Source organism: Agelaius phoeniceus, chromosome 5, assembly GCF_051311805.1.
Source record: "Agelaius phoeniceus isolate bAgePho1 chromosome 5, bAgePho1.hap1, whole genome shotgun sequence".
NCBI lineage: Eukaryota > Metazoa > Chordata > Aves > Passeriformes > Icteridae > Agelaius > Agelaius phoeniceus.
The window spans coordinates 67,863,773-67,883,956 of record NC_135269.1 but is presented as its reverse complement, the minus strand read 5'-3'; the positions used below and the strand labels follow the sequence as shown (position 1 = coordinate 67,883,956).

Here is a 20,184-nt window from a genome sequence, read left to right as displayed (position 1 = left end):
AAAACCAGGCATGGTGCAGTTTTCTGCCCATCCAAATGCCTTATAGTTACTGCAGGAGCCTTTTCTTTGTGTCCTTCATGTCTGATATTAAATGGTTTCTGTCTGTGAAACAAAGATAGCTACTTTGCATATTTTCAGGGTGATTGTTGTTTTTGAGGATTGACATGTATGCTAGGCACTTCATGAACAAATGAAAAAAGGAGACCTGTGAAATTTCCTACCTTAAAGATGCCACAGTTTGTGTTTAAGGTGAAATCCAATCATTTGCAGTGTGAAAGAAAGAAAGACACGTGGTAGAAGTGAGGATGAAGGTTAAGCTCCTAAGGATCTTGCTGCTAGAAGTGGAGTGCAGTAGGTTAATGCAGATATTGTAATAAACCTCTCAGATCAGATGTCTTTACATTTTGTTTATAAAAATAAGTCTCCTTTTGGCTTCTTGTCTCTTTTGATGTCCCTTACCCACATTATTTCTTTGCTGATGCCACATTAGAACTTCACACTTAACCTTGCCCATGGTGTTTGCAGTTGGAGATGCCCTCCAGCATCACCTCCTGATCCAGGCCATCCTCATCATCTACTTCCCTCATCCCGCCTCTTTCCCAATAACCAGCCTCTCCAGAATGGCAAAACTCTCCAGAAAACTCAAATTTATATAAAATCAGAGAGATTTTTGTGTCTCCTGTGGGTGTAGATGGCAGGGAGGAAGGGTTTTTTTACAGTGGGATTTTTCCTCTGCTCTTTGAAGGAACAGGTGAGGCTATTGCATATTGTGAGGATGGAGCAACACAGACAAGAGAACCAGATGTGTGATTTCTGCTGTCCTAAATCATAGGTTTTCACATGAAAATAATATAATAGCCAAATCCAAGAATATTCAGTTCCCTCCTCCCTCTTTGGAAAGGTGTCTTTTTTTACCATAGATAACATGTCTGTTCTCTAGTAGGAAATCAGGTCTGCCCAGTGCTTGCAGTACCCCAGTTTTTCTCCTTTTTGGGCAGTAGTTGTTGATAGTTAGCAGGTGAGAAGATAAGGTAGTCCATTAGAAGGAAAAAAGAAAAATGAAAAAAATAATGCCTGTTACCAAGTCAAGTTAAGACTGGGTTGACAAAAGCTTGGGTCTTGTGTCTATATGCACAAGGCACTAACACAAGGGTAACACCTGTGGATCAATAGTGATGCTCTTCAATAGGACTGCAAATAAACAACAGGACAGGAAGACTTGGTCTTGCAAAAATTTGCTTGTTTCTGCTTTCCTTCAGTATTTTCCAAATGTAGTGCTGAGCTCAGGAACAGCCCAGCTGGAGCAGAGGTTGGATTGGACCTGAGAATGATGATTGACTGTGCCATGTAGTTGGTGCTGTTCAAAGAGGAGGGTGTCCCTCTAAATTAAAGGCCTTTCCAAAAAACCCTCCATTCCATGTAGTATCTGCCCCGTGCCGTGATTTGTTGCCTAATTGTTTTAGGAAAGATTGAGTTATTACCCACAAAAGGGAACAAAGGCCCTTTACCCACAGTGGGATGAAATCACCTCATCACTGGTATAAAATAGGAAGGGAAAAAAAAAGAGAAGTGAGTGGGAAGTTTTACTATAGCAACCAAGTTTACATAATATCAATGCGCTTCAAGTGAAAGCTCTAGAAATGCTTAATTTGAGGGACCTTTTCACAGGACTAATTTTAAATGACGTTTATTTCTGAAGATTACTGATGAGCTACAGTAGCCTACGGAAGCGGAGGGAGCCTCACAAGCACTATTTTAAATACTAAAAATTCATTGATCAGCTTTAACCAATATTTTCATTTTCTTTTTAAAAGGATTGCAGTTTTATGCAAGTTATTTTATTCCTCAAAATGAGTGGAAGACTGTTTTGTGTTTGGTTTTGTAAATACAAAATCCCTACTGAAAGGTTACGGTTCCATAATTCAATTTTTTATTCCAATATTAGACATAACTGACAAAGACAGTTTTGTTCCAGGTAATCACAAATGGTAAAATGGTGTAGAATTGCACCCATTACTTTTTACCATTCAAGGAAATGCACTACTTTTTGCTCTAATTGTTAATGATTTTTACACCATTCTGTAGTCCTGCCCAAGTGCTCGTGTGCTTTGCTTTGCTGTTTCTTCAGGCCCCCTCCCCTTCTTGCCCCTCCAGAAGTCTGCTCCTAAGATTTAGGCTGATATAAGGGCTCCCTTCCTTATAGGGAGGTAGGCTCACATCCCATTACACAAACCAGAATGCTGCACTGCCTGCTCTTAGTCACACCACTACTTCCAGGCTTCCATGGCTTGCCTGGAAGGTTATTTCTTTGTGGAAGACAGCAACCACCTCGTTTGCATTCACCAACTCCAGCTGGACCAGATTCCTTCTCCCCCTCGCATTAGTGGAAGATCCTGAGTGATTCCACTGGAGTCATTCGAGCCCGCTCCAAATTTACACCGCCCGCCACTGAGCTCTGCTTCTGCTGCCTCTGTTAGAAACTTGCTTTGATGCCAGAGATAAGCTGAATCCCAAGCATGTTCATTGGCTTAGGGGGGAATAAAGCAGAGGATTTGAACTCTCTTCATACTGCCTTGCAGGCTTGGGAGAGAGTGAAGTCATTCAGAAACTTTCCCTTGAAGTGCTTCCAACGGTAGCATTTCCTTGGCCCAAAACTTGGGGGCAAATTGATTAGAAGAATGGCAATTAATTATAGGGTGAGGAGGGGGTCTGGAGGGGGGATGTGATGTGAGTTACACATTGGATTTGGCTCTGGGGTCTGGAAAGGAAGGGGATGTCTGCTGTCTTTGTCACTCACTGAAGAAGCCACAGGCAGTGATGTCAGAGTGAGCTCATACACCCAAGTCACCCGCTCAATCCTGGCCTTCTGCAGCTGAACTTTTTGTAGTTTCTTTTTGGTTTTTTTTCTCTGAAGGGGTGTGCAATTTTCAAAGGTTGAGTTGTTTGGAGAAATTGTATGTAGCTCTGTGTTTGAAAAGCTTCTTGAACAGTGACTAATCTGCAAAGGTGAGGGGGAACTGCTTTATCTGCCCCGCTCAGACAGATGGAGAAACTGAGGGACACAGAGTCAACGAGCCAAACAGGGTCTGGGCCTCTGAAATGAGGGGAGGAGGGATAGGAGGCAGCATTTGTAGCTGGAATAGGATTAAAGCCCAAGAATTGATGATTCCAAATTCTAGGTTCCTCCCTCAAAACTGCCATATGCTCCACCCGTTGAAAAAGCTTAATATTGGCGGCCAACAACAATGCAGCTACTCTAAGCCAGTGTTTAGAGTCATTGTCTGATTTATGCTGTGAAAATAAATGCAGTTTCACTTGCCACTCTCGCTCCCCATTTCTCTCTGTACTGTAGCAACATATCAGAGCTTCCACTTTTCCCTTAATTTTTAATAAAACTTGCTATTTTGCACACATGTGCTAGTCAAGAATCTGACATAAATGTTACAAATAACAGAGCTGAGCCTGGAACAGTGTGTGAAACAATCAGGATTTTTAGTTTCTTACCACTTACCCTCTGCCATCGAGAGTTAATTCATACACAGACACTACATAATTTATGTTTGAGAACCAAATTATTCGAATGCAGTTTTTCCCTCTAAGCTCTCCTTGAGTCGTATCTCAGTATCTTTTATGGAAAGGGTTCCTTTTTGCATTTGACCCTGTTCCTGCTTCTAACTTTTAAATGGCAAAAGCAAATGTGCTTTGAAAAGTGTGTTACACTGTAGTTGTTAAATAAAGCAATAACCTATGCACTTGTAATGCTTTCTCTATGACCTACTTACATACTACTTCACCCTCCTTATAGTATGATTAAAAGCTGCTTTGAATCCACTATTCCCTCAAGGGATTTGAGGCTAGAATTTAACAAACTGCTGAGAAGGCTTAAGTCAGTAAGAGGGCTTCCCTACAGCTTCTTCCAGCTAATTCACATGTAATTAAAAGGAAAATAAATATTTCAAAAGAACATACGTTTTAATGAAGCATTTTTAAGCACTTACACCTTGCATAATGGGGCAAATTTATAAGGATCTCTCTATTCCATATGCAGATTTTAAGCAAAATTATTTGTGATTCTCTCCTCCTCCCTCTTTGCATCCTGTGCGAAGCGTGGATTTACTTTTCAGTCAGCAGCAGTGGGACTGTGGTCCTTAGGAGTGACAGGCTGGTGAGACTGAAGTCCCTTAGATTTAGCATGTACCAAAAAAACTCGTGATGAAGAGGTGCAGATCCAGCCGCACAGGGCGAAGTGGGGGTGGAGACTTCTTAGTTAAAAGAATATCCTCATCCTCACTGAGCTGCCCGTATTTCTTCCGAGCTAAAACCTGTCCCTTCTGCAGTGGCAAGATTTTAAAATTGAAAGTTAATCCAACTCTGCTCTGGGCCGGATTAACCACCATGGAGGCCTCAGATCAAAGACCAGGTGGCTGCATCCAGCTGGAGAAAGTTGTGCTGGTTTCTCCTTTCATTTGGACTTTGCACTTAATTTTTTTATCCACTGTGTAGTCAGTCCTGCGCTGTGATGGATGGGTGGCGTAAAGGAATCACCATGAATTCAGTAAAGAGGAGCCACAGCTTTGCTTTGTGCCTTTCTAGGGGGATGTTTAGGTGCCATGGTGACGAGGACAGTATGTGAACATATAGAGCAGAGCAGATTAATAACACTATAGATATCTGTTCAGGATTGCAGCTGTCCTACGGGGATTATGCTGAGGGCCAAGTGAACCTTTTCTTTCTTTAGTCTTGCAAAGTAGGCAAAAATTTTAGCAGCCTGAGGGGGTTTTCTTCCTTTTTAACTATTTAAAATTAGAAAGTCTCTTAGTGCAATAAACCGAACTCTAAAAACTTGCTCATTCTGTATTTTTTTTCCCCTATGAAATCAACAATGGTCAAAATTTAAATAAAACTTGGCCTGACTGATAACACATTTTTAATGTGTCAATTTAGTTTTTATATTAGAATGCTCTTTGAAAAGTTTAAGCATAGTAGGTTTTAATTTGCATTTGCTACTTTTTGCAAGCGTTGATTATCCATAACAAATCAAATTATAAAACGTAGGGAGAGATTCAGATGGAGAAGCACACACAATGTTGAGGAACGTTCTGTCTGTCTAGACTGCTCAGATCACCTAGTAATCTTCGTAAATATGTTAATATTCTTTCGCCTGGAGCGGCTTTGTATTGAAGCAAGCAGGTCTCGGAGATGGAAAGGAAAATTTATACAGATTTTCAGGGGGCGGTGGCGTGGAGTGGGGGGGCCTCCAGCTATTTGTATGTGTGGAATTTTGTGCGCGTCTTGGTGGTGACACTTCCGAGTGCGGCCAACTCTGAGAGCAGCGAGGTTGGGAGCGGGTTTTTGGGAGGTTACGGCCACGAGAAAGGATTTGCCGTCATTAGTTATTCAAATCCCTCTTTCTGATCAGCGAGGACAGAGTTACTACCACTCTCTCGCCAGCCAGTAACATCACTCTGAGCATTTAAAACGCTGCCAAGGTCTGAATGGCAGGAGTTTGAGTGGAGAGCGAGCCTGCACCCAGACCCTGACCAAACATCCCCAGTGCCCCCAGGCTGGCTCCGGCCGCGCCGGGGGGAGCCGTGCCCGGCGTGTGAGGGGGCAGTGCCCGCCCCGGGGCCGCTGCCCCGCCGGGCTCGGCTCACCCCGCTCGGCCGCGGGGCCGGGCAGCGCTGCGGAGGCGCCGGGCGGGTCGGGCCGCCCCCGGAGCCGGGCCGGGCGGAGCGGCGGAGCCCCGGGAGGGCAGCCCCCGGCCCGGCGGCGGCGATAGGCCTCTCCCGGGGCGGCGGGGGCGCAGGGGTTAACGGGGAGCCGCAGCGGGGAGATGGCTCCGCCTCCCCGCTCAGCACCTGGCGCTCCACCGACAGTTGCCTCAGCAGTCGATTTCGGAGGGGATTGGCGGAAAAAACCGAGAGGGGGAGAGAAATGTGACAACTGCCGGGGCTGGCGGCTGCCGCGGGGAGGCCTCCGCACCTGTGCCTGCCGCTCCGCCGCCCGGCGCAGTTGTGGGATCCGCCGCGCCCCGCCGCATCCTCCCGCCGACCGCCGCGGCGCCCCCGGAGCCCAGCATGACTTCTTCGTTCAAGCTGGATTTCCTTCCGGAGATGATGGTCGACGGCCGCTTGCTGGTCTCTGACAGAATGTAAGTGGCGGCGGGGCTGCCGCCGTGTCCCCCCACCCCGCCCCGGCTCCGGGTACCGCCCGGCACCGAGCCCCCGGCTCCGGCCGGCTCCCTCCCGCACCGCCCGCCCTTCCCGGGGAGGGCAATGGGGGCTCGTAGCCCGAGCCACCCCCCCCTTTTCCCAAGTCTCTTGGTGGTCTCCGTGCCGTGCCCCCTCCCGGGGTGCTCAGCGTCCCGCAGGTCGGTGCCGGAGGGCGCGGGGGGCTTTCGGCTGCCGCTGATGATGATGATGATGCAACGTGGAGAAACGCGCGTCGGTCGCGCGTAGCTGAGCGCTCTCCCCTCCGTGCTCAGCGGAGCCCTCCACAGACACCTGTCCCCTGCAGCCAGCCCGGACCCACCCGTGTCTTATCACCCCTTCCCGGCAGAATAAAAATGCCCACCCCTCACCCCCCGCAAATTTTCATCAGTTTTCAAATTCAGATGAAATGCTAAGCATCCACTGGGAGTACCTGGCAGAACGCAAGGATTTGGCGGTTTGTTGTTCCCCCCCCCCCCATACCGTCCCCGACAGCTGCCTGGTACGGCGAGTGTTAATTAGGGTGAGGATGGTTGTTTTACATGCAGTTGAAGTGGGGATGAGATGTATTGGAAGGAGCTGAATGCTGGAATTTCAGAAGGAGAAGTATTCCCCTAGCCCGGCTCTGCTCTGTTAATCTCGGTTTGAAAGTTTCTATTATCATCCTCTTGGGCATTGCGAATTGGCAGGTATTTTCAGGTAACCTAAGCTTTGTATGAAAAAGTAAAAGCTAGAAATGATGAAATAGACATCTGCTGAAAGATTCGAAGTGTAAGGACTGTGCTGCATTGTTTTACAGTATCCAAAGTATCTTTTATTTTGTTGCTTTTTCTTCTTTCATCGGGATGGCAAACGTGATTTGAGTTACATTAGAATGAAGCGAGAGGCTTTGGCGTTGACTCTGCACTGAAGCTGTTCTGGTTGAGGCAGCACTTAAGTTACAAGTGTAAATAAACCCGTATGTGCAGCAGAGAGTGTCACCTGCAATTTGCACAAATCAGGTTGCATACTGTGCCCCCATCTAAGGCTATTCAGACTTTTATTGCCTTTTTTACTGGTAACCAAACTTTCTCTGAGGTGGAATGTCTTTCCCTTGCACCAGCAGTGTTCTGCATGGAGTCATTCAGTAGTGGCCAGTTGTTCAGACAGCTGAGGTTTAGTGAGTGTGTGGGAGAGGGGCAAGAGTCAGGGGGGAAGCTACTTGGTGACTTACACTATTTTTACAGTCCTTGAAGGACAGCGAAGTGTGTAAATGCTGCCTCTTGTCTTAAATTTGTGATCTTAGATTCAAAAGTGTTCTGTGCTGTGTTTTGCTCTTCCCATTGTAAAATCACAGATTTTATTGGCATTAGTTGGTTCTGGTACAAGTGCTGTCAATTTCTTCAGTTTTGCAGAGGAGTCGCAGAGGTTTGCCCATTAGGGTACAAAGTAGCAGCTGAACATTGGTATCTCTTGCTCTGCAGCCCTCTGTAGGCACCTGCCACAGCCAAACTTCCCCTTGTTTTTCATCATCTCAGCTTTGATTAGACTTTCTACCTGCTGTCCTTCCAGGCAGTCAGAAAAGATCCTGCTAACAAACATCTCCAAGCTCAAAGGCACTATTAACTGTGGCTGATGATGCCCTGTTGTCACTTAAGCTTATATAACTTTATCTCCAATTTGCCCCTCGAGGTGGGGGAGTACCACGTCAAACTCTTTCTTCTGCATTGCTCTCTTCGTACTCCTTTTCTCTGTGAAGCATCCATAATATATCTTAACACAGCTTGAAACACAGTCAGTGTTCATTAGACGCAGAGCTTAATGTGTGTCCAAAGATACAAAAATTAGTCTAGAGAAATGTCAGCACCTAAGTGGATCTTGAAATGCAGAAGTTTGATAATGGAGTTGTTAAATGCACTTGTAGGGTTGGCATTTTTGAGGGGGAGGGGTGACTAAGTAATCTCTTGAAGGAAAAAAAACTTTACCTCCTGTATCATCAGTGGTCGTGATGTGATGTGCTTCCTTGTATGAACCAAACCTTGCTTTGCTGCTGATCTAATTGTGGAGATGGTATGATTTCAAGGGATCCTGTGTAGTGCATGCAAATTAATATTGACACTAAATTGCCATGAACTCAGGGAGCTTCTAACAAAAATAGTCTTGAAACTAAATGCTGTGTTTGAGAGCTTTGCTGCACTGCCTTTCTAACACTCTTGCCATTCCGCTGCTTAAAACCATCTTTACCTCGTCCTTCTTAGCCAAGTGGTGACATATATTTATTTGCAAGTCCCCAGCTCTCTGGGCTAATCAGTGCTGACGAGGATGCAGTTTGATTACGCATCAGGGGTCAGGGGCACACGAGCACCTTCCCCTTGAGCTGCCCCCCCAGGCGAGCGGCGAGCCGCCAGCAGCGGTAGCGGGGTGGCGCGGAGCATCCGAGAGCACGCTCCGAGTTACCACGCTGCACAAAACTTTTAACCTCGCCATCTGCTCCAGCCATTCCGTGCAGCTCAGTTCACTCTTTAGCAGAAAGGAATTGCTTATTTTAGAGCAAGGCAATTAGCAAAATATACGTGTAACGTTTCTTTCACAGCACAAATTGGCAAAACTAGATTTTTTTTTTTAATACGCCGGCGGCTTATCAGATGTTTTGGGAAATTGGTAGCATACAATATCACTTACACTTCTTCTTTGCACATTAAAAAAATGTTTGTAAAGGGATTTATTCTCAGAATCATCCATTATTTCAATGTGAGAGAAAAAGGGGATTTTTCAAGGAATAACTTTCAGTGCATACCTAGTGTGAAAGTCAACTGCCAGCCTGATAATTGCAAAGTTAAAATGCTCTTACCTCTGTGAGAATGTTAATAACTCTTAAATGCTGCTTGCTTTCAGATTTTGCTGCTGTTACTATATAGCTAAACAGGAATAAAATAGAACATCAGATACATTGAGCATGACTGTGTATAATTAAACTGTATGCATGGCATCAGTGTACCTGGTTAGTGACTGAATGGCAATTTACTAGTAAAAATTAATTAATGACATGTCATTGGAAAATAGATACTCTAGGATATGAAGCATAAAAATGCATGAACTTCTGTTTTTGAGGACAGATGGCAAGCTGGATGCTCTAACCATGGTAAATGCCTGCAAAGAGCCCTGCTTGGTGAGTGCTCTGGGAAGGATCAGGAATTGTTTGACCGCTGTTGTGCACTGTGGGGAAGAGGCATTTCTGAGGAAAATACTCAGACACACATAGGTGAAACATACAGATGAAATATGTGTGTGTATCTGGACAGGGTAGGAGAGGGTTAATGGTTACTAAGTGAGGTTATAAAATCTGAGTTCAGTGTAATTTGCTGATTTCACTGGCTCACATGTACATGCCAACTGGATGATTGTGAAGTGGTTGCTTTGAGGATTAAATACTCATTGTTGTAACCCCCCCTCATGTTGGTTTCCGCAATACCACAGAAGATTTTTCCATTCCATGTTCCACATTTCAGTGCCTGGGATTACCTTTCATGTAAATGAGTATCAGTGTTTGTTACTACTGAAACCAACTCAAATTTTACTTTAATTTTTGGTAGCTGGATATAATGCCAATAAAATACATTATGCTTCAACAGTGTGCGTGCAACTGCATGGGTTACAGGGCAATAATGTGAAAAAATATGAAGCCTTTGAATTTCTTTCTCTTCTAATCAAAAATGAGTCAAAATCCGATATATGTGCAATATGCTGATTAAAAAGCCAGTGAAGATCAATTTTTGATATTTTTGTTTGTACTTGCTCTTTAATAAATAAGAAATGTCATCATTCACAGGACATGCTTGCATTTTAAAATCCAGAACTTCATTTTCTGCAGTAAACCTGCAATATAGGACTTTTTTTTAAGCAAAACCTGGACATAACAAATTTATGTTTTTAAACTGAACTGCAGGGAAACTCAACATCCTGTCGAAAATAATTTTTCCACTCTCTGGTCTTTTTTATATCTAGAATATCAAATCATGATTTCCTAACTGAAAATAGACAGGCATTTTTAAGACCACTGTCTCATCCTTATACTGGCACTTTATTCTATCTTTGATTCAGTAATAGCTTTATTTTAAGTAATATGACTTTTACTTAAATTACTTGTGTGACATATTCCTTGGGCCACTACTGAGGAAAAGCAAAGCAAAAAAAGAAGAAAATTTTTGACTGGTGCCAAGGAGCTTCAGAAAGGAAAATAAATCTTTGGATGTCTATTAAGCAATTACAATTTCATGGTGTCCTTCTCCCCATCATCTTTTCTAGAATCTCATTCAGAAGTTAACCTACGATAACTCTCAGCACATCAATATTTAAATATATCTTTCACTTCCTATGATACGATCTCACAAGTTTTAAGCCTCCCCCACACGTATTCATCATCCAAATTAATCATCAGTTATGATTGCTCTAACAACTTTGATAACTCTAAATATTTCATTGGCATTTTAGGATGTTTGATATCTTATGAGCATTTGGACTATTCAAATTTCATGATTAATTCATGGATTAATATAAAAATGTTTGACCAAATCGATACAGGGAAAGGTGTACAAAATCTTTTCATTTTTAAAAGCACCTGGAATACAAAGAGTACACTTGAGCAAGACAATATTCTACACAGAAATCATTGTTTTATACTTTAAGCAAATAAAAACTTTTTTCCTTCTAAAGTGGAAAGGCAACATTTTGGTTTTCTTTCTTTTTTCTTCATTTCCATACACTGTTTCCTATAGGGCATTATTTTTTCTGTGTTCATATAGGTGCAAAGTATGTCGCATCTCCTGACATGATTTCCTTTAATTAAAACAAACTGGTGGCAGGGCAAGGTTAACCAGAGGCTAAAGTCACAAAAAAGGGAATATATGTAGAAAGCCAGGCTCAGTTTTCCTTAGCAAAGAAGTGGGAGAACAAGAAAAACCTTCATAGGTACAAGAAAAATGCAGGAACAAGAATGCCTATTTGGAAAATAAAAACTAATTGGAGCAATAAATGTAATGTTCTCAAGTAATTGTGAAATAATTATTCCCCTTTAGAATCATCATACTTTAATTGCTTTCCAACGCGTTCCTGCATTCTCTGTGGCTGTGGAGAGGAGAAGGCTTGTGTTCCCTTCAGGATTTCATTTTTCATTTGCAGTAAGCTGCTGGCTTTCTCATAAAGGTTTTCAGAAATATGTTGCATTAAATGCTGTTGTGCTCTTCCATATGGTGTTAAACAGAAAAGGTGAATGGCAGATGCTGAAGGTATAAATTCCCTCCTAACATCCAGATAAAGCACCTTGAGATTTAGTGGTGCAGTTCTCCATCCTCTGTATCACAGATTTATAACCAATCTCTCATTTTCATTGAGACTGGGTTACGTAAATAGGACACACTTCAGTAGTGTGTTGTCTTTGCTCACAGCTTGATTCTTGAAAATTCAGCTGACAATAGTTTAAAATTATAATATTAATAAAGAGGAGATCATCTGGCCTTCAAAATGACATCTGAAAGCAGCTTCTGTTTTGTTAAATCTTAATTACTGTGTTTAAATGAATGCCTAAATGAGCCAATTCACAAAGGAGTTGCCTACTGTACCAATAGTGCCTGTTTGGTGATTTTTTTTTTCTTTCCATTTACACAAATATAAAAAAATAGTTTCTATGGATGAGAACAGCTGCGTTCTCTTGCCTCTTACGACTCAGCTGAAGAAGGCTGAGTATCTTGCGTGTGTTCTCTGCCCTGGGATGGATTCTCCCTTGCCTGCCAAATGGTGGCAACACTTGAAGTCAAGTTCAAAAGCAATGCTCTGAAACAAGCATTGGTGTAAGAGCTGTGAGGAAGATCCTGCACCAGCCTCCTGGGCCATATTTTGTGACTTTACCCATGGCTTACTATCAGGGGCAGCATGTTGTCACAGCTGAGGGCAGGACTTAGGGCTTAGTACTGTGGAGAGGCTTAGTCCATGCCTGTGGTTAGGGTGGAAGGGATGTGCTCCTGCCCACTTCTGCTCAGCTTATTCTGGAAGCAGGGAGCTGTGTCCAGGTTACCCTGGAAGGAGACACCATGCCCAGCTGTGCCCAGCTGTGCCCTGCTCCCCACTGCATCAGGGATGGACTCATCCCCTGTGGAGGAGCATGCAGGGAATTTATGTCCTTGATTTCCCCTCAGCCCGTGCACAGTGAGCCACTTCAGGTTTGCCAGGGAAACAGCAGCAGCAGCAACCTGAGAATTTTGCTTTATGATTTTCACATCCCTGTTTATTTCTTAAATTGTTGTGTGGATCTTACCCTGGGGTTTTAGAGTTTACAACCATGGTTATTCCAGAGATGTAGCTATTGCTCTTTCTGGAAAATGGAGTTAGTGATCTACTGATTTTTTTTTTCATTATTATTATTATTATTGTTTTCTTTTTTCCATGTGGGTTAGTATGACAAGGAAAATGTAGTCCTGGCAGAAATGCTTAACACTGTCCCAGCAGTCATAGGTAGTAATTCATTGCCATATTAATTTACAACTTTTTCAGTAACTGTGCACTAAAATTTACTCACTCCTCAACAGCAGTGGAGATTTTGAGAGGAATATCCAGACACAAGCACCCTGTAGCTGGTGTGTGGAGCTGGGTATCTCTGTGACAGGAGAACTATGACCCTTTCAGTCCCAGGTTTTACTGTGCTTTCCCTTGTACTCTCTTCCTACCTCCCATGTGCTTTGAAGCAGCTCCAGTCTGATTGCAAGTCACGGCTGACAAGAGAAATCTTTTGTTTCATAAACCTGAAAAATAATGAAAATCCATCATCCTCTTATTCCAAAGGCGTGACAATGTCTTCTTGCTTAATATGTAAGTGCTCTTCCCATTTCTTGCTCCTCAAAAGCTTTGCACCACTGAATTGCTCAGAAATGCAAAAAAAAAAAAACCAAAACCCCAAACATCCACAGCTTGCTTGACCCACCACTTGTGTTGTTGACTCCAGGGGCACTTGGTCCAGTGATGGTTTCTGGCCTAGTGTGAGATAAGTGCACTTCATTTGCCTGAAACAGGCCCAGTAGTTGAAAATTATTAGCTTCTGGAAGAGGACAACTGCATTTGAAAATCTACAAAATCAAGTGATCTATTCCCTTCTTCTCTTTTTTTTTTTTTTTTTTCCTGGCTCATTCAATTGCTTGGCTCTGTCAGCCTTTGCCTGCAATTCATTGTTAGTGAGAGAGACATCTGGTTCTGCCCTTTATCAATAAATGCTTTTATATATTTTTTATATTTCAGCACAGATGGAATGTAGAACAAGCATTAGGAGTTTGAAATGTTGTCAAACATACTCCATGCCTGGTGGCTATTGCTTAGAGAAAACCCTGTTCTACACCTTGTTCTCATACAAGATGCTCTAGAAATTGCAATTTACATAGTTGGAGTTTGTCTTCATTTCACCATGAGTTTTAGTGAACTTGATCCCCTTGTTGTGTCTTCCAGGGAAATAAAATACTCTTTCATTTTATCTGAAATGTCTCTCTATTACATATAGAAAAGCTGATAATTTCATTAGTCAGTAAATGAACTTTCAATTTTTTTCTTAATTTAGTTTCATTTTTTCTTCCAAGATCTTATTGCTTAGAAACCAGTTTCTCATATTCTAATGGCCCTATCCAAACTATATTAAACCCCTGCTGTCCAAAACAAAAACCAAGCAAACAAACAAGAAAAAAGCCCCAACAGAGATACAAAAAAAGAATTCATGAAATCCCAGTGACTATTTAGGTATGCATTTAGTCTTTAAAATTGATTCCAGAAAATATCTTGATTGGGAAGATATTCAAAGATTTGACCACAAAGCCAGAAATGCTGAATTAAGGAATAACACAGATAATCTAGATGATTTCTCCAGGCAAAAAAATGCAGAAGTCATTGCCCTTGTCCTAGTCTGACTCACATCATTCAGCTTCTTCCTCGAAGCACTGAATTTTTAGGATTGCCAGGTGAGCACTGGCTTTTTCTGGCAGGTTCAGTGTTGCCAGCTCCTCCTGGAGATCAGTATTGAGTGGGAGGGGACCAGGGGGAAGAGGAAGGAATAAAATTAGCATTTAATTTTGCAGGATGTGAAAAAATCAATGACAAGTGAAGCAATTCTTAGAAAAAAGATCACCTCTCTGGACACGTAGAGCACTATTATCTGATGTTTTATTACCAGCTATAGCCTGTAGTCCCTGTTCAAGCCAAACTTCCGCTGGGCTTCCAGGAGCTTGGCTTGAATGAGGAATGCATAATGCTGGGCTTTGCATCCTGTGCCAGGCTGCCCAGCTCTGAGCCATGAATTGCAGTCATGTACGTGGGTTTTGCAGCTTTTTTCTCATTGCTCGCCTCAGAGTGAACTTCAGCATGGAAACATGAGGCAAATAACTTTTCAGACACTGTTCTACCTTGCTAGCAGAGTGCCTGTCTTGATGATGAAGTGGAAGATAAGTCAGTTTGAGTTGGGCAGGTATTCTTTTGAGGCATGTTCACACATCTCAGGTAGGGGCAGGGGGGGTTCTACTCCTGTTGTCAAATCTTTTTCCCTTTGCCAGAGAGAAGGATTCATCTCAGTGCCTGAGGGCTCTCAGCTTTCACAGATATCTTTATTGTTTGGCTGCAGAAGATAGAGTACAACTTCCCCTTTTAAGTTGGTTTGTTGTCTGTGGAGAAGAGAGTAAATGCAGCAGCTTCATAACTGTGCTCGGATATAGCTGAAGAAAGTCCAGCACTATATTACAGATTTTTAAAACAATTGGGTTTGCCTGATTTCATTGTTCCCTAAGTGCAGCCTAGTATCTCACTTAGTGGACCACATTTATTTATCTTCAAGACAAGGCTGTGTAGAATAGGAAAAGCTCTGGGTTCCAATATCTTCTTCTTACCATTCCCATGTCTTTGCTGTTCCTAGGGTGTTTCACTGGAATAGGATGAAGCTTTGTATAGGCTTTAGTATGTATTGCACAATGTAATGATTTGGGGTCTGATTCTGGGTATTTTTGAGCCTTTTTTCTTCCTGCAGTGACTATTTCAATGTGGCCACATAGATGTTGACGAAGAGTTCTTTCTCATTGTCATTGGAAAGTAAGACAGCAGCAATTCTTCAATGCAAACCCTTCCTTTGAAGCAGCATTCATAGGGGAATGAGACCTGTTTTCCAGCAAGCTTACAGGGCTTAATGTGGCCTAAAGAGTCTTCAAGAGCCCTGGCTGATTTCTGTGTTTTCAAAGTATTGTTACAGGCTCCTTCAGGTCACTTCTTCTTCCCCCACATGCACAGATTATCGGATTTGGGAAGAGGTCCTGCAGCAGCCTCAGTTTGTCTGTGCTGATGAACAGCAGGCCAATTGTAGCAAGAGATACACTCTGGAATTCAGAAAGGAGCAATTTTCAGCTTGCTCAGATGCCCATATTGCTGCCTGGAATCTCTGCAGGAGCTGGAGACTATTTGGCTGATTCTGTGCCTCTTTGCTCTCTCTGTCCTCACCTCTGCATCAGGGGATGCTTATACTTTGCTTTGCTGGCCTTCAGAGGATTTGAAGGTCTCTGAGCACCCCTTGGCTCTCCATTTCTTCTCAAGTGGGGAAAGGCAGCAGAGAGGACTGCTGCTGACTTCAACCACTCAGGCCTCTGATTTTCCTGTTTGGTTTGGAGCCACATATCCAGAGTGAATATGGAGATAAGAGATGCCAGGCCTGTGGGTAAAATGAATATTGTGGAGCAGAAAAAGGTATGTATTTAGGCAAGGCTTTTATATAAGATGCAAATTCAGGATTACTTAGCAGAGAAAATGATCATTTAAAATTAATTTTATATTTAAAAAATGGAGCATCATTTGTGTTAACAGGAATGAAGGTTTTATTTTTAAGCTCAGCAAAGCCCCAGATCCCAGAACATGCAAAAATGCTGCTGAAAATTTCTGGACATGAACCTGAAAGGCTTTATGGAAACTTAAAAATAAATAAATCAACTTCCCTCTTCTTTCCCAAAACTCTTGGTGAAAAAAAAAAAAAAGGTGTAAATATTTAACAGCAAATAATCACATTGCCAAGAACAGCAAACAGCCTTTTTATTCAATTCTATAATGTGCTGTAAATAATGAAAACCCTTATAGATCTAGCTGGATTTTTTTATCAGTGAAGAAGCATAGCATGTAGCACTTTAAAAATCCATCAACATAGCTAAAACTCTTTTTCCAGTCTCTTACCACTTCATGCCATATTTTTCTCTGTCCCTGAAATATGCAATTTGCCCAGCTTATGTTTGTTTAAAATGCTGGAAGCCTTCAGCCTGCTCTGATCCATCCATGTTTCAAGCAGGAAGCCTTCCCTGCTCTTTTCTACCTTGTGAATTAAAAACCATCCTGCCTTTTTCTCCCTTTTCACCATCCTTTCAATATCCACAAAAACACCATTGTGATTCCTTCCCTGCTTCTCTGGTAGATGAGGTTCTTATAAATACCTGCAAAACATTTACTTTGTTTTCTTCCTTCATTGATAAGTAAGAGAAATGTATTGAACTTGGGAAAGAACCACCTAGAATTTAGATCTGAAGTGCTTAATGATTTTATATTCTTACCATTCAGATAGCGATTCAAATTTCAGAAGTCCCTGAAAGCTTGACCAGCCTTTCTGGTCTGTGTTCTTTGACCCAGCAGACTGGAATTATCAGCCCTGACTGTGATTTTCTAGGTCTTCTGGGGATCTGTTGCTTGACAAAGTATAGTAGTTTTTCTTGCTTTTTTTTTTTTTCCCGTAATGGATGTTTTAGTAGGTTCTCTCAGCTCTGTTTTTTAAACAGTCTTGTCTACAAGTTGTGAACCAAATACAATACTATCACGTTGTTTTCTTTTTTCCCACAACCACAAGCTGCCCTACTTACCCAATGCAAATCACTGTGGATCTACACAACATGCCTTTCTCAAGGGCATCTGTTAATTCCATGTGACAGGCTGGGGAGTTTCAGCCAGGAATGTCGAGCACTGAAAGAAGACCTGGTTAGACTCAGTAGGATTTACATTTGAAGAAATCCTCCCAAATTATAACTTTGACAGACCTTGTGTGTGAGCAGTTTCTTCTTTAGGTGAGACTTTCATCATTCCCCTTTACAGTAAATATATACAGCACCAAGGTAGGTGATGCTGCAGGAAGACACAGGGACCTCAGTAGATCGCAACCTTTTCTCAAAGCACTTGACTTTTTATACAATGAAACTGATGGTAAAACTCAATGAAAATGAGTGGTTTAGAATCAGCTCCAATATTCAGGTCCCAGAAAGACTGGCTGTTATAAATAAATTAAGGACTGAATCCAAAGCTCGTTGAGTCGATGGGCAGGCTCCCTTTGATTTCAGAGCACTCTGTATCTGTGATCCAAACGCACCGCGAACAAATAAAGACAAAGAATTTATGTTGATTGGACATATTCAGTGTGACAAGAGCTTAAGTCTGATTCTCCTCTTTGCTTATGAAACACAACTGTGAGCTTCTCCCCGGGGTTGCTGGAAGACAAGTATTTTGGTAGCTGCATGCTAGGACTCCCAATTAGTGCAAGTGCTGGCTCCTAGCTTCACTGTGCTCTATGAAATGGAGAGAAAGTTATGGAAAGGGAGAGAAGGTTATGGCTGATAACAATGCCTTGTGGGGTTATCCTGATTTGCCTTCAGGGCTTTAAAGGTATTAATTTATCCTCCTATTTTTATTTTTGTTAATTCTTTTTAAAAAGTCGTCTTGAACTGTTTAATGGCATCAAAGCACTTGCAGTTAAATTGTGGGCTTTAGAGAAGAGGTTCTCTGCTGGCTGAATGCCCTCTGCTCTCACCCCTTGTGCTGGCTGGAATATTCTGTGGCATCAAGCTCTGGGTCTGCCTTGGGACTGCTCTGGGACTTGTGGACATTGTGTAGGTTCTTCTTTCTGTGTGTAAAACCTTGTTTAGAAAGTGGGTTTATTTTCTTAGTCAAGGAGCTCAAGGCCCTCCAAGGGATGGATATGTTGAAAGTAGCACAACAGTAGAATCAAGGTCAATTGTGTCTCAGACTGATTCTGGTTCACTACTGAGGTAGATGCTGAATAGAGAAGCATAAATATTTTTTCCTTACGATATAATTAACTTACATGAAGTAGAGCTCTGATAAAGATTTATTTCTTTTAATATCAGATACGTATATTTTATTTTACCCTAAAATAGTTTACTCCTCTGGGTCTTCTGTACAAATCAAATGCTTGATTTCTCTTTTTAAAATTCTTGATCATGTTAGCTTTGAAGCAGCCTTCAGTCTCATTTCCAAACTGAAGCTGGTTGATTTGTCTCCAAGTGACTTCCCCTCATGCAACCTTGATACCTTTTCACTTCCTATCTTTCTGTTCTGATCCAGATTTACTTTTGCAACTGCAAAAGGCATGATCATTTGAACAAAGTTTACTGAGGTGTGCACCTCTACACTTTTAGCTACTGTGTTTCAAATTCTTTTATAGATCTCAAATTTTCCAAGTAGCTCCAATTAATCTTTGTTCTGGTTTATTTAGGTTCCCCATGCAAAGAGTAGAATAATGGGAAAAGTAAAAGCAGAATGTATGTAGGGGTTAGTATAAACCTCAATCCTTTTCCTACTGAACACGAGCTTGTTGAAATGCCTCCACTCTTGGCAAAAGACAAGCTTCGTAACCTAAGAGGATGTGATTTGAGTGGAGTTTTCATGCCCCATGTGCTCATTGTGTTCTTGCCACTGATGCAAACATTATCTATAATTACATTTTCAAGAGACTGAAAATTGCAGTCTTTGTGGAACAAAAATGCAGCTGAAGAATGGAATGTATATCCTCTCCACCCTCATTATAAGGCTTCTAAAAATCAAACTATAAGGCCCAGTACCATAGCTTTCAGATACAGGAAACCAGCACTGTTAGCCTGCAGTAGAGCATTTTCACTGAAAATTAAGGCCTTTTGATAATCAAGCTAGTGCTGTTATATCTACTAGCTTGCCATTGAAACTAGTCAAACTAAAATTTGTAATTCAGATCAGTATAAATAAAGTTGGAGTAATTACTCTGTTTGCTTATTTACAATATTTTAATGGGTTTGAGATTTAATTCACAACTGGCAACATTAGAAGATTTATTAGACAGATCATAACATGGGTGTAGAAACATCCTACCACACCATGCTGTGGAGCAGCCATGTTTTCCAGGAGGAAAACAGCAGTACTGAAAATGATGTTTTCATGATGTTCTCCTGGACACCGAGGAGTTTTAGTGCTGCTGCTCAAACTGCACATCTCAATAAAACATCTCTTCCTTAAATCACTGTTGCCATCTTTATTCCAGTAGCTGAAGAACCAAAAGTAGAAAGGAGAATACATATCCTTGATTTTCTGTGTAAAACAAGCGCTGGAAACTTAAATAAAAGTTTCTAGGTGGAGACAGCTAATCCTGATCTCCTGTAGTATGCTTTTTAGAGTACAAATTAATGAAATCACAGTGTATCAATCACCTGTGTTCATAACACACATTTTTGGGTGTTCATAAGTTCTCATAACACCTAATTTTTCTGTTATGAGCTTCAGTTCTGAGTAGGGTTTTCCCTCCAATAAGGGGGGCATTTGAATTCTCTGAAAGTGGAATTTTCTCCAATACAAGGGAGATAAATGTCTTTGGATAGAAAGGCACATGCTGTTACTGGTTCTGTTACTTACTGCATTGAGGAGTGTACATAAAGGTGCTGAATGATCACATCAATGCTAATAAATAGATAAATAAGGGATGGTCCTGAATCCATGAGAATAGATGCAGGAATGTAGGAATTTTTTGTTAGAAACACAAATAGTCTGGACTAAAATTAGTGTGTATTCATTTCTTTCAAGCTGGTTGGTTTTTATTATTCTAAAGGAAGTAATAATTTGGTTGCCCTTCCTAGGTTCACAGTTATTGTTAAAAATCTATTCTAAAATTCTAAAAATAATTTAGATGAAACAGTGT

The 20,184-nt window shown here is 41.9% G+C and overlaps 1 protein-coding gene across 12 annotated transcripts in view; it reads left to right on the top strand.

Annotated features, from left to right (window-relative positions):
* The window catches only part of CELF2 (CUGBP Elav-like family member 2), a 549,110-nt gene that overhangs the window by 298,677 nt on the left and 230,249 nt on the right, over window positions 1-20,184 (top strand). The window contains exon 1 of one of the 12 annotated variants that reach the window (XM_077179247.1): window positions 5,803-6,151. The exons of 8 other annotated variants lie outside the window; for them this stretch is intronic. In XM_077179247.1, the coding sequence (XP_077035362.1) occupies window positions 6,078-6,151 (74 nt within the window). In that variant the 5' untranslated portion in view covers window positions 5,803-6,077. Of the gene's footprint in view, window positions 1-5,802; window positions 6,152-20,184 lie in introns of those variants that run through there. 3 more of the 12 variants (XM_077179249.1, XM_077179248.1, XM_077179250.1) reach the window with 3 other exon arrangements.